Source organism: Heterocephalus glaber, unplaced genomic scaffold (genome assembly GCF_053883595.1).
Source record: "Heterocephalus glaber isolate CG9 unplaced genomic scaffold, H.glaber_assembly_v1.0 deba00001733, whole genome shotgun sequence".
Taxonomy (NCBI): domain Eukaryota; kingdom Metazoa; phylum Chordata; class Mammalia; order Rodentia; family Bathyergidae; genus Heterocephalus; species Heterocephalus glaber.
The window spans coordinates 18,629,961-18,644,834 of record NW_028258444.1 but is presented as its reverse complement, the minus strand read 5'-3'; the positions used below and the strand labels follow the sequence as shown (position 1 = coordinate 18,644,834).

The 14,874-nt window shown below is 38.4% G+C and overlaps 1 protein-coding gene across 14 annotated transcripts in view; it reads right to left on the bottom strand.

Annotated features, from left to right (window-relative positions):
* Spats2 (spermatogenesis associated serine rich 2) overlaps positions 1-14,874 on the bottom strand; it is a 94,291-nt gene that overhangs the window by 20,263 nt on the left and 59,154 nt on the right. For all 14 annotated transcript variants that reach the window (XM_087200129.1, XM_087200125.1, XM_087200126.1 and 11 more), the window contains 3 exons: positions 12,848-13,109; positions 11,493-11,672; positions 8,837-8,972 (listed from right to left, as the gene is read on the bottom strand). In XM_087200129.1, coding sequence (XP_087056255.1) covers positions 8,837-8,972; positions 11,493-11,672; positions 12,848-13,109 — 578 coding nt within the window. The remainder of the gene's footprint in view (positions 1-8,836; positions 8,973-11,492; positions 11,673-12,847; positions 13,110-14,874) is intronic.

The window sequence follows — 14,874 nt, the reverse complement described above, 5'->3', positions numbered from 1 at the left end:
TTTCAAACTGTTCCACCAAAACACACACACACACACACACACACACACAGAGCAAATACATACAGCAAAAAAAAAAAAAAAAAAAAAAAAAAAGTACCTGTGGTTTGAAATAATAGTTTTTTGTGGTTTTTTTTTTTTTGGTATCGGGGATTGAACTCAGGACCTTGGGCTTTCAAGGCAAGCCGTGGAACCACTGAGCTAAATCCTTGGTCCTGAAGTAATAGTTTTGAAATGTGGTAAATGCAAACACACTCCAATAACACAGGGAACTAAGCTTCTCTGAGACTTTTCCTGAATGGCAATATGCCACAATAAACGTGATAGACCGGATTGTGAAATTGCTAATAAAATTCACTTGATATCTCTGTGAACGTATTTGGAAAGATACTAGGTCTTACGAAGCCTGGGTTTTGTAGTGTAGAGAATTTCTGTATCCTTCCTATATCATGAAAGTGGCTTTAGGATGACTAGTCACCGTTACAAGGGAGAAAGACTGGTACTGAATGGTCTATTTCTTTTCCTTCTTATAAGGACGACTTCTTACCATCCTTAGATTTGCCCAAGTTTTTCTAAAGCTTCTGGATAATTTAGTTGTTCAGATTAGCTGTTATCACAACATTATCATTCACATCTCAAAGACATATTGTGCTCCTATCATTTGAAACAAGCCCTTTAATTAATATATCTAACACACAGCTACTGACTTTGATTCTAGCTCCTGCCTTCAGCAATTCCTTGATGCCAAAAAATTTTTAATTACCATGTTTATGGTTATTGCATTAGAAAAATAATATATTAGAGTGGAAATCCAACTCTGGCAATTTCATAGTCAATTTTTTTTTTTTTTTTGTACCAGGGATCGAACTCGGGTCCTTGCGTTTGCGCAGCACGCAGCCAATCCACTGAACTAAATCCCCGGCCCCATAGTCAATTATTTTAAGGGATAATATTCTAAAATACTCAATAATGCTCAGAAAGTATTTGTACTTGATTTTATTTGCTCAAAATCTAAAACGTATTTATTCTAATTCCATTAGCCAATCAAGGCAGAAATTCAAGCAAAGGCAATGCAAACACTTTTTTCCTTTGAAGAGTCTTTTTCCCATACAAAGCAACTATCCCAAAGTTTTCCAATAGCTTTATTTATTTAATTTATTTACTTATTCATTCTTTTTTTGGCTTTTTGAGACAGGGCCTTGCTACGTAGCACAGGCTGGTCTCAAACTTGTGGCAATCCTTCTGCCTCAGCCTCCTGAGTGCTGGTATTATTGGCATGCGCCACCACGCCCAGTTCCAATAGCTTTTAGTAGCAGAAAATTAATGATATGTCATGTGTCTGTAAGAGTATGTACTCCTAACACCTTGACCTTGTTTGGAGCATAGTATACCATCTCAACTCAAAGTAAAAACAAAAAACACTATTTAGCTGGGCAATTTAGTGACTTTCTCAGATTCTGTCTCAAAATTTAAACCAAAACCCCACCATTTGAGTGGCCAGATGAGCCAACCAACTATAGCACAAGTAAAATGAAAGAACTAGTTTATTAAATCAAATTTGAACACTATGAAAATTCTGATGGGTCTTTCTTTGTATAGAGTCCCTTTACAAAGTAAGTGGACATGTGATTCCTTAAGAGTCTGAAACAGCTTTTTGTTTTTGTTTTTTTTAAATTAAGTTTATTGGTACATTTTAGGTATACAGTACAGTTACATTCATCATTGGGATCTTATACCTTTACATGATATATCTTGGTTTTTATTTTTAGTTTTTGTTTTTTGAGACATGAGTCTCGCTATGTAGCCCATTTTCAATCTGAGATCTTCCTTCAGCCTTCCACGTGCTGAGACTGAAGGGCCCACCACCATGCCTGGCCTGAAATAGCTTTTAGGAAGTTAAAATATAAACTAGGATGTGTGGGTGGATGGGGCGAGATACAGAGAATTTAACCACTTAATAGTTTATCCCAAGTGTCACTCAGGTAGGGGATTTGTTTACCTACTGACTATACTGAGCAGTATCAAAAGTTTTAAGATATACCACACACAGAAAAATTAATTCAGAACCTTTGAACTGAGCTACATCCTCAGCCCTTTTTAAGAATAATTATTTATTTTGAAAGCCAGGTGTGGTGACACATGCCTGTGATCCCAGCACTCAGGAGGCTGAGGCAAGAGGACTGCCATGAGTTCGAGGCTAGCCTAGGCTACAGTAAGTTCAAGGCCAGCTTGCACTAAAAAGTGAGACCCTGTCTCAACAAACAAACAACAAAAAAGTTATTTTGAAGTAGGATCTCACTAAGTTGCCTAGAATGGGCTCAAATTTGCAATCCTCCTGCCTCAGCCTCCCAGAGTGATAAGTTTACAGGTGAATGCCACCAGGCCTGGCCAAAATATAATCCATGGTTCTTATGATAGGTCCTTAAAGGGGAAACTTTTTTGTGTGTTCTTTTTCAATGGTCAAGAGTATCTCAATTCTAAATAATTCTAAGAGATCATATGACTTTGAGGATATTTTATAATCTGTTGAGGAAAAAAAAGAACTGGTAGCAATCAATCTGTATAACCTACTGAGCAGTACACTGTTAGGTTTCTAAGCAGCAAGGGAAGATGGTTGGAATGTTAAGCCCACATGGTATACGACTGACCAGAGATTCTCATTTGAAATCATGACTTGTTTTTTGAATCTTCTCTTTGGAAATGATACTCATGTGTAAAGCTCCAGAGACAGGGGAGACACCGGGAGACTAGGAAAGTAAAGACTGCAGAATAAAGCGAACAACGGATGCCTGGTGGGACACAGAAAACAGAAGAATAGTGGAATAGTGTCACTTAGTACCAGGAATGACTTCAGCAACAGAAAAAATAAAAATCATGTGTGTCACAGTGGAAGAACTATATCATTTTTATTTCTTTTTCCTTTTGTTTTTAGACAGGGTCTCACTATGTACTTCAGACTGGCCTTGAACTCAAGGCGATCCTCCTGCCTCAGCCATCCAAGTGCTGGGATTACAGGTGAGCGCCACCATGCCCCTCTCTTTCTCTCTCTCTTTCTCCCTCCCTCTCCTTCCTTCCTTCTTTTTAAGAGAGAATAATGTAATCTTTAGAGAAAGAAAAACAAAATTCACATTCCTCCATCAAATGCTCTCATTCTACCTTTCTACCTGAGTCTGACTTTATTCCTCACTTCTTCGAATCATCGCCCCTTAGCTCTAGCTCAGCTATATGAAGCCCCTCCAGGTCTATGCTCTATGTTTTTGCTTCTGTCTGTGAAATGCAGTGTTCTACCCTTACCCTCACTGGCAATGGAAAGTCCATGCTTATTCAAGCCTTGATAATGCTTCATTTCTTCCAAAAAAATTTTTTAAATTAAACTCATCCAACAGTGCCCTTGCTCTTACTGTTTCCTATATAATTAAAAAAAAATTTTTTATTTTTTTGAGACAGAGTCTTGCTATGTAGCCCATGCTGGCCTCGAACTCATAACGATCCTCCTGCCTCAGCCTCTCAAGTGTTGGGATTACAGGTGTGTGCTACCATGCCAGTCTCCTATAATTTTGAGAGACAGTCTCATGCTATCCTGTAGTCTCAGCCTCTTATGTTACCTCACCACGTCAAGTCCCCTTAGTCTGAGTCCATTCCCCACTACTAAGATCTGACCTAAAAATACCTCAATCACAGGTCACATCAAATTGTGATTCAAAAAGTGATTTATGGGCCCGGGGATTTAGCTCAGTGGTTCCAGAGCCTGCCTTGAAAGCGCAAGGTCCCAAGTTTGATCCCCAGTACCAAAAAAAAAAAAAGTGATTTATGACCTTCTCAATTACAAAATCAAAATAATATTGAATTTTTGGATGGTATATTCCTTCTTAAACTTTCATTTTGATTTTTTTTTTTTTGGTACTGGGGATCGAACTCAGGACCTCAAGCTTGCCAGGCAGGTACGGTGCCGCTGAGCCATATCCCCAGCCCCCTCTTTAAAAATATTTTTAAGACAGGGTCTCACTATGTAGTTCTGGCTGGACTTGAACTCACTACGTAACTCAGGCTGGCCTGGAACTTGTGGTAGTCCTCCTGCTTCAGCCTCCTGAGTGCTGGGATCACGGGTGTGTGCACAACACATGGGTAATGAATTTTAAAAACTGAACGAAAGAAAAGTACAATTTAGCTGAGCAGGTAGCACACACCCGTAATCCCAGCTACTCAGCTCAGGAGGCTGAGGCAGGAGGATCCAAAGCTTGAAGCCAGACTGGGCAATTTAGTGAGATCCTGTCTCAAAATAAAATTTAAAATAGGCTGTTGAGCCGGGCATTTAGCTCAGTGGTTCAGCTGCCTGCCTCGAAAGCACAAGGTCCCCAGTTCGGTCCCCGGTACCAAAAAAAAAACAAAACAAAAAAAAACCCAGCCAGTAAAATATGCTGTTGCTACCCACCTTCCAGACCCCCTTCTGTCTCCTAGAAGCTTTCTTTCTCTCAATAAATTCTTAATACTCTTAAAAACAAAAATGCTAGGGCCAGAGAATTAGCTCGGTGGTTGCACCACCGGCCTCTAAAGCACCAGGTTCCCCAAGTTCAATCACTGGTACCAAAATAAATAAATAAAAATGCTGGAGCCAGGTGTGGTGGCACACACCTGTAATTCTAGTACTTGGGAGGCTGAGGCAGGAGATCACTGTGAGTTTGACGCCAGCCTGGCTTACACAGTGAGTTTAAGGCCAGCCTGAACTACACAGCGAGACCTTGTCTCAAAAACAAATAAACAAACAAAACTAAAATGGGCTAGAAATGCAGCTCAATGGAGTACTTGCCTAGCATGTATAAGGCCCTGAGTTTCAGCCCCAAAAAGGGGATGGGGGATATCTGGACAGAGTATTCTTATAGTTTTAATTTTATTGAACTTAAAAAATACTTTCACAGGCCCACCCCTCATCTAGCCCTGTTTCCTAATGACTAAGTTTCTTTCCTCTCACAGTGGGGTTTCTCCATTATACAGCCTTTCAGCTAAGGAAGAAATAACATGTGACATTGACCAACTGTCTCAAGCCTTTCCAACCTTCAGTAAGCAGAGTGAACCTTCAAGGAGGTACAAGATAAGACCATCAGTTACTGCGTGGTGGCACACGCCTGTATTCTCAGCACTCAGGAGGCTGAGGCAGGAGGATCACTGTGAGTTCAAGGCCAGCCTGGGCTGCACAGCAAGACCCTGTCTCAAAAAACCAAAACACATAGGTTTCAAATATTGTGTCTGCAACATAAGATGTCATGTTAGGTAAACCACTTAAGACTCAAATCCCTTGGTGTGACAGAATAAAAAATACTTTATAAGAAAGAAACCAAGACAAACAAATCAGATAATATGTTCAGTTTTCTTCATATTATTTTCACACATGGCTGAAAGTTACATTTTATTTATTTAAGGGTTAAATTTTAAATTAAAGGGGCCGGGGATTTAGCTCAGTGGTTCTGGCGCCTGCCTTGCAAGTGCAAGATCCCAAGTTCGATCCCCGGTACCAAAAAAAAAAAAAAAAAAAAAAAAATTTTAAATTAAAGGACCTCAAGAATTATGGAGGCAAGTTAATAGAAATAAGATTATAGGGGGGGTCGGGGATGTAGCTCAGTGGTGCTGCCGGCTGCCTCAAAAGTGCAAGGTCCTGAGTTCAAACCCCAGTACCAAAAAAAAAAGATCACCAAGGTACTAAACATTCAAAAACTGAATAATCTGGAACTACAGCATTATGTACATTTTTTTTTTTTTTTTGGTACCGGGGATTGAACTCAGGTCCTTGCGCTTACGCATCAGGCGGCAAAACCACTGAGGTAAATCCCCAGCCCATTATGTACATTTTTGATAATGCTTTATCATATTTTTTTTTTCCTGGTACTGGGGATTGAACTCAGGACCTTGTGCTTGTGAGGCAGGGGTGGTGCCACTGAACTAAATCCCCTCCCCTTTATCATAGTCTGTTGTGTGTTTTTTTTGGTAACGAGGATCGAACTTGGGACCTTGCGCTTGTGAGGCAGGCACCGGAACCACTGAGCTAAATCCCCAGCCCTATCATAGTCTTTTATTTCTATGCTTTTTAGATATTTTTGGGGAATACTTTGGTTGCTAAAATGATCTGAGTTTTCAACATCTCTATATAGCCTCTAAACTTATGAAATTGAAAGCCTTTGGTAAGACTACTGAGTGTTTAACATTAAAAGCAGTCCTGCTTGGTGGCACACACCTAGAATCCCAGCACTTGGGAGGCTGAAGCAGGAGGATCACTACAAGTTCAAGGCCAGCCTGAACTACACAGTATTCATAGCTTCATATTCTACTCCATATCTCATCTCCTTTACAGTCTTTTTTTTCTTTTTTTTGGTACCAGGGATCGAACTCAGGACCTTGCACTTGCAAGGCAGGCAGCAGAACCACTGAGCTAAATCCCTGGCCCTACAGCTTTAAATTTAAGTCAACTAATAGCTCCAAGATTGTAAAGCACACAAGTATTATCAACAAAAAACTTAGGTCTAGAGATGATTATTTACTAAGTCATCAATAAGAATAGAGTTTTAGTTCATACATTAGAAAGCTTCTAAATATGCCTTCCATCAGATATAGGTCCGCTTAGATTTGGCATCAAAATAAAAGGAGTCACCCACATAATTTCCCAAGTGCCCTGCCAGGAGTAATATAATCCTATTGTTTCCCATCTGTTAGAAGTATCTGCTTTTCTTTCATACTGTAAAGACCACAAAAAAATGGCTTTCTAAGTGACATTAGCTCCAAGCTCTGGTTTAGTGCCAAACAGAGTTAGTTCACTTGTCAGTTATGTCTTGAAGTAGCAACTACAAGGAACGCTGAAATAAGGTAGTTAAAAAAACCCAGTCAGCCAGAGAAAAGGGCATTACACCAAGTGCAGGTAGTCTCTCCTCAAGTTAAATTGACCCTGTTGTTACACCTGCTAATCAATACTAAATACACAGTTCCCAGGCAGGAAACCATTTCATTTGTCACTTATTGAAGGAGGTTCCTCCTGGCTGGGTTCCAAGTCAGAAAGAACTCACAGATCTCTTCCGGAACTGTTTCCTGGTTCAGGCTTATTCTGAACTGGATCCTGTGGTTAAGAAATCATTAAGCTGAACAATTGTGGGGCTCAAAGGCCTATCAAGGCAAAGGTGTGATAACCTATACTTAGCTTTTTATTTTCCAGATATGGCAACGGTATCCGATACAAGAATCCAGTCCACACAGGGCATGGTAATCCCAGCACTCTGAGGCAGGAGGATTGCCTTGAGCTCGAGGCCAGTCTGGGCTACATAGTGAGTTCAAGGCCAGCCTGCACTACAAAGCAAGATCCTATCTCAACACTCGCCACCCGGCCCCCAAATACAGAAAATAAAACATTCATTAAGTACATAGCTATAAAATCAGAAAAATGAGGGGCTGGCAATTTAGCTCAGTAGTTCCACCACCTGCCTCGAAAACGCAAGGTCCTGAGAGTTTGATCCCCAGTACCAAAAAAAAAAAAATTGGAAAGGTAAAATGCAGGGTTCAGGACAAGACACGTAAACTACTAGATGCATTATCTACTCTAAAATGTACTTTTTGGTTATGCTGATTTAACTTTCTGGAGGTGTTATTTCATCTTCATGACTTCACTCCTCCAATTCCAGAGACCAGGAAAACAGATATGACCTGAACACTTCCTCTGTCTGGCCTTCTTGTTTGCACACAGTACCTAGACTAAGCTTGTGAACAGAAACACGGCTGGACATGATCTAAGCAAGTCCACAGACAAGCAGCAAGAAAATGGATGGGTAGTTGGGAGGATGAACAGGTCTCCCTATTTTTAAACACTTCCTCTCGTATTTCAGATGTAGGCAGTTCTCACAGATAAATAGAATGGACAATCCTAAAATACTTAAGTCAACCTAGTTGCTTGTCTTCCTGTCATTATGATTAATTTGGTCCTAAAGTCTCTGCCATTTTCAAAAACAAATCCCTTATAAAATGCAAATATTCCCCAGAAAGGAACTGTGTCTTATATATACATATAAAACCTTAATAGTTAATTTAAAACAGCTTTGGTGTCCTAGAAAACATTAGCATGCATTTCTCCCCCCTAAAAGATTCTACAATCAAATACATTTGAGAAATAGCATGGTATTTCTGTTGTAATCACAATGCACATCAGCATTCAAGACATTCATGGGTGCGCGCGTGGGCGCACACGCGCACACACACACACACACACACACACACACACACACGGCACTGAGAAATCTAGTAGTAAAATTTTTTTTTAAGAGTATTTTCAAACAACCTTTTTAACTACTAAACTCGTTTCCCCTACAAAATACATATTAATATATCTAGAGAAATGAGTATTCTAAAGAACACAGTTTGAAAAAAGCAGTTAAAACAAATCAATGATTAGTAATAAGGCACAGAAGAGATCACTGAGGTGAAGTTTATTAAGGACAAAAGGAGTTAATAAAACAAAGAGGTCTTCTCTATTTTATAATTTTTGTTCAGACATCATGTCATTTGTTACACTCTTGGTTTAAAAACCTGAGGTAAGTGCATGCAATGTACTCTACAATTATTTGCCCCTTTCCAAACAATACTAACCTCAGGCCCATTTCTAGAGTGATATGAGTTCTCTTTACAACTCATTACCACACTGTGACCAAAAGGAGAATTAAGCAGAATGACAAATGTATCACAGGATTTTAAATTCTCTCCCCAGTACGTAGAATAGTTAGGAGTTAGAAATTAAAGAGTCTGGTGAATGGCTAACCATCTTTATAAATGGTCATTTTATGTTAATGATATCAAATGCAACTTAACTTACCAACTCTGCAATTCAGCAAAAGCTTGCTTCATTTTCTTAATGGACGCATCCATCTCTTCTTTAACTACAACTCGATACCGTGCAAGAGATACTGTGCAGCGTTGAAGGTCTTTTACAGATTTTTCAATATTGGAACCTGGGAAGGCAAACCCAAAGATTATTAAATAAAGGAACATATGTAAGTAAAAGTTAGGTCTGAACATATGAGACAAATAACATGTGGTCTAAGAATGTGTCCTAAACGATCTCCCTCCTCAACAAAAAACCCTTATTTTTCATAGATTAAAAAAAAAGTGGGCCAGGGTCTTAGCTCAGTGTCACCGCGGCTGCCTGGCAAGTGCAAGGTCCTGAGTTCCATTCCTGGTACCAAAGGAAATAAAAATAAAAGTATCCTAAGCCAGGTGTGGTGGTGCATGCCTATAATCACAGTACTCTGGGAGGCTGTACAGTAGAAGAATCTCAAGTCTGAGCCTAGTCTAGTAAACATAACAACTAATGAAATCCTTTCTCAAAAAAAACCAGAAAAAGGGCTGGAGATGTGGCTGAATGTGAAAGCCCTATGTTCAACCCCTAGAAGACAAAAATAAAAACCTATCTTGGTCAAGATGAAGTAACAAGAGTAGGCTTTATCCTCCTATCTTACACACAAGTAAGATACACGAAACACTGGTTTTCAGGCAATGGACAAAAGGTAGTACCTTCCTCCCTAAAAAAACAGAAACAAATGTCAGGCATGGTGGCTCACACCTGTAATCCCAGCATTTGGGAGGCTGAGGCAGGAGGATAGCTCTCTGCAAAGGCCAGCCTAAAGTACATAGTGAGACCTTGTCTCAAAGTGAAAAACAGACAAATAAGGCAGAAAACATGGCCCATAATGAGGAGAAAAAGTCAATAGAAACAGATGCAAAAATGACAAGATGATGGAAGAAGAAAAAGATATTAAACAGCTCTTAATAATCAGATATCATATTCAGCGGAAAACAGAAACATGTTAGACAGAATCAGGAATGGTATTTTTAAAAAATCTCAACTGAATAAATATCTAGAGATTAAAAAACAATGTCTATGGGCCAGGAATTTAGCTCAGTGGTGCCGCACTTGGCTTACAAGCACATGGCCCTGAGTTCAATCCCCAGTACCAAAAAAAAAAAAAAAGAAAAAGAAATGTCTGATAAAAAATAAACTGGATAGAATTAACAGCAGACTAGAAACTGTTTAAAAAAAATGTAATGAATATGAATACAGCAATTTTAGAAACTATTCAAAATAAAACAGAGAAAAAACCCTAAATAGGTACCAAATAACAGGATTTCACAGAGTAATTCACTATGTGGACATTATAAAATTAAAAAGTTGTCTTTCTATTATGCACTTGAAACACTGTATGTGGGGAAGCTAGCTTTGTAGAAAAAGAGGAAATATATTTACCCACCGAACTTATTTTAAGCAGTTTCTGAGAATTCTAACTTTTCTATTCACCAGTGCCAAAGTTACATTAAGCTGACTGTTGGAATCATGAATCTAAAAAGTTTATAAATGTGCTACGATATATATTTTCAACTTAAGTAATAAATTTTTAGAGGTGGGGCCTCACTGTATTCCCCAGGCTGGCCCCAAACTCCTGGGGTCAAGCAATACTCCTGCTTCAATCTTTCAAGCAGCTGGGACTAATGCTCACGACATCATGCCCAGCTTTATCTTTTAAATTTTTCTTCATTCCCACTTGATTTCATTTGGAATGTACCAAAAACCTTTAAAGCCTTGTGCCTATATATCTTATTTTTGCTTGCATGGATAGTCTCAGACTTGCTATTCTGCACAAGCTAAGGACTATTATAAAGATGAAAAAGGGGAATTTCACTAATTACAATTTAGCTCATGTGGCATAACTAATTCAGTAAGGAGCTACAGGTTACAAGTGTCCTTTACATTTCTGTTTCATTTTGTTTACTTTAGTGGACCACCATGCTTCAATGTGTAAAACTCAGAAGGGCTATTACTTCTAATTATTATTATTACTTAAATGATTACAATAGTTAAAAATAAGCAGAGAGTGACCACTAGTTGATGCTAACTACGTAAGAGAAAATGATCTTGTTAAAAGAGTCAGTCAGATATCACTAAGAACATGAAGTGACAAAGTGTAGTGAAAATATTTCTTTGGAGTGTCATGTCAGATATGAAGATCTTTGACTTGTTGAGTAATCCAGGAGATAAAAATGAAGGAAATATTTTGATCCATGGTACCAAAAAAAAAAAAGGAAATAGCAGAAAAATGTTGCAATAAAGCAAAGAAAACAGGTTAATATTAGCTAAGTCATCCTGGCAGTTAAGTTTGTCTATAAATCACATAGAAGGTCCCTGTTCTTCTAAAAAGATGGTATAACATCTGAACATTTTATTTACTTATTTATTTGGTACCGGGGATCGAACTTGGGACCTCGCGCTTGCGAAGCAGACCTCAAAACCACTGAGCTAAATCCCCAGCCCCTTGAACCACATTTAAACTCCAGCTGCATACATGGAGGCAGAAAGTGTTGCAGAGTTACAGTCTGGAAAATAGGAAAAGTATTACTTGGTGCGCTTCTGAAACCTCATCTATGGGCTAGCCAAAACCAGATTTTTTCATTCTCTCATAGGTGGGACCTTGCATTACCTAGTTTTTTATTGGTAGATGATAGTGGAACATCCTCCATTCCCAGATTTGAAAAGTGAGGTCCCGCAGTGGATCTTGACAGAGATTTGGCAGCCTTCTTGCAGTGCTGAACATTCCGAATAGAGTAGGTAATCAAAGACTTGGGCTCAAAGTCAGAGACACCATTCTCCAGCACAGATCCTGTCCAAGAAAAAGTCCAGAGTTTTAGAGCCTAATGTAGGATTAAGTCAGTCAAGCAGTCTTAAGTATGCAAAGCAAGCAGGTAAAAACGTTTTAGGCAAATCCATGACTCTTAAAAGTTTGTGAGCAAAATCAATTGACAAAATAGAACAAAGATCAGAATCAGCTGGGTGTGATTATCAGCAGCTTCTGGCTTAATCCTAAGAGGCACTCAGGATGAAGAAAAGCAGCTGTAGCCAACCTAGTTAAGACAAGAAGTAACACTCTGCAGCTCCATAGCTGGAGAGTCAATATCACCAACTTCAGTAAATTACATTGAGGAAAAAGAATTTTATATTGTCTCAGGGAAGGAAAAATTTTAAAAGCTTTAGGGAGGGCCAGGGGATTTAGCTCAGTGGTGCCACTCCCTGCCTTGCAGGTGCAAGGTCCCCAGTTTGATTCCCGGTAACAAAAAAAAAAAAAGAGAAGGTTAGCCCAGAAAAAAAAAACCATGAAAGCCATTGGCTACCGTTGGGGTCTGTGTAGGTGCAATATTTTTTCCTCTAGGGTGTGTGTGTGTGTGAATCAGTAAAAGAAATTCTAAAAAGCACAGCAGAATTTACATTGACACTACATTTATAAAGCTAGGAACTGCAAGGCAGGGGAAGTTGGATTAGCAAGTAAGTAATTTTCAAAAAGAGATTTCCAATATTTTCCCAACACTCAACAAAATGGCTGACAAAACGTACTAGATATGTGAATATACAACAATTATGGATCTTAACTCTTGACTAGAAAACAAAAATCTTCATCATTTTCCTAAATAAGTAGAAAAGATAGTCTTTGTCTGCTTTCTCTACAAGCTACTCTGCTATTAGGTTAGAAATTTTTTCATATGATTGGAGCTGAAATATGAGATGAGAAGAACTGTATTTTTCTAGGCCTTTGATAAGCATAACCTGCTACTCTTCTACACAAAAGATAACAAAAACTAGTAAAAGACCAATTACATTTAATTTACTGATTGCTTTCTCAAACAGGAGGTGTTTTTATTTCTCACCTGAATGTAATTTTTTTTTTTTTTTTGGTACCAAGGCTTGAACTCAGGACCTTGCCCTTGCAAGGAAGGCATACCACTGAGCTAAATCCCCACTCCGCCTGAATGTAACTTTTGAAAAACCTGCTAATAAATTTACCTGTTCTATCCAGTGTATTTGGTGCAGACAACTCAGGATCTTCTGATTCTCTGGCCTCCATTGAACGTGTTTCCAAACCTTCACTGAGTGAGTCCACAGACTCAGCATCATTGATGACACCATTGACGTGATAACCATTAACGCCACCTTTCTCTGAGGAAGGTGCAGACTGCTCCTCTCGAATGGAAACAGATTTACTGGAATCTGGGACACTGTTTCTTGTTTCTGCTCCAGGTTTTGGTTTGCTTTTCTTCTTTTTGTTCTAAAGTTGAAAAGAAGAAAAAGAAAAAGCAGACCCTCCCACAACACAATCCAAAGAGTTAAGCAACTCTGGCTACCAAAAGGCAATCAATGCTACTAATTTCTCATATATTCTTTCCAGAAATTGAATATATTTTTATATATGTTGATCCATTACCTAAAATAAAATTTTACTACGTAAAACCCTTTGGATAAGCTCATAATATAATTAAATATACTACACTTCCTCATGGCAAAAGCCTACCTTAAGCAAAATGGAAAGATAAATTACAAAATGTGGGGAAAAAAATGTGGAAAAAACATGTAATTTGTATTGAAATAAAAGAGCTCTAACAAAAAGCCAAGAAATTGGCTTGCCTGGCAAGCTCGAGGTCCTGAGTTCAATGCCCTGGTACTAAAAAAAAAAGCCAAGTAACAATAGAAATGATATAGGGTGTAAACATATGAAATGAAGCATAACCCCTAAGAGACATACATATTAAAACTATACTGCAATATCATTTTTCATCTATTAGATTAGCAAAAATAAAGTATAACAGCACTGTAGAGTTGAGGATACAGAGAATTTTCATATACCAGCAGGGGTGGCAATCTAGTAATAATTATCAAAATTATAAAGGCACATACGTTTTGGCCAGCAATTTTACTTCTAAGAATTTATCCTAGGTGAGGCTAACATGTTCAAAATTATATATCAGTTTTCTTTTTATATCAGGTTATTTATTGCAGTATTGTTATTAAAAGCAAAGGATTAGAAACAACCCAAGGTTTGACCAATGGGGAACTGGTTAAGTAAGTTATGGTACATCCAGATAGCAGGATGATTATGTCCATAACAAAAAAATTCATTAGACTTTATATCAAAATATGAAATAAGCTCGATATAATACATCCGAAAACAATATGCTTATATGCATAAAATATCCTGGAAGACCCATAAAAAATTTGTAACACTGTTTGCCTTTGGGGTAGGGAATCAAATAGCTGAAGAATAGGGATAAGATGAAGATGTTTCAGTGTATTAATATTTGTACCTGTGAATTTTGAGCCGCATGAATATATTACCTATGAAAATAGTAAAAAAAAAATTTTTTTTTGTTTTGTTTTGTTCTTGAGACAGGGTCTTGCTATGCAATTCAGGCTGGCCTTGAACCCACTATGTAGCCCAGGCTGGCCTTGAACTCATGGTGATTCTCCTGCCTCAACCTCCTAAGTGCTGGATTTATAGGTGTATTCCACCATGCCCAGCAAAAAACCAATAAAATTAAAGCAAACAAACAAGCTTTTGTTTGGTCAATTCACAGCTCTATAGGCAATACTTAATTGTATTCCTAAGGCTAGACAGGTGTAACTGAATCAATTCCCCTCCCCAAATTTTTTCAGTGATTCTATCTAGCAGGAGTACACTAGTGAACTTGAAATACAATCTCTTCTACAAAGTTCTCATCTTGCTCTTAAATATTTTCTCCCATGTGAACTGGCACTAATAATTTATCATCCTGGGCCTATAAATTAAAACAGTGATGTTTTCTAGAACACTCACAGCCAACCATGTTTATTGAAAGCAGTGGTAAATTAAAGAAACACGCAAAGTTACGGGTACAGACAGCTTCAGGACAAGCTCAGAGTATTGGGTACCTCTTGAAAAATTCTGAAGGGTTACCTAAGGCCAAGCCTGGCTTGATGAAGCCCTGACAGTACTGCTTATGAAGTGATTTTGAGTCATCAAGAAAGCATTTCACGGGCCGGGGATTTAGCTCAGTGGT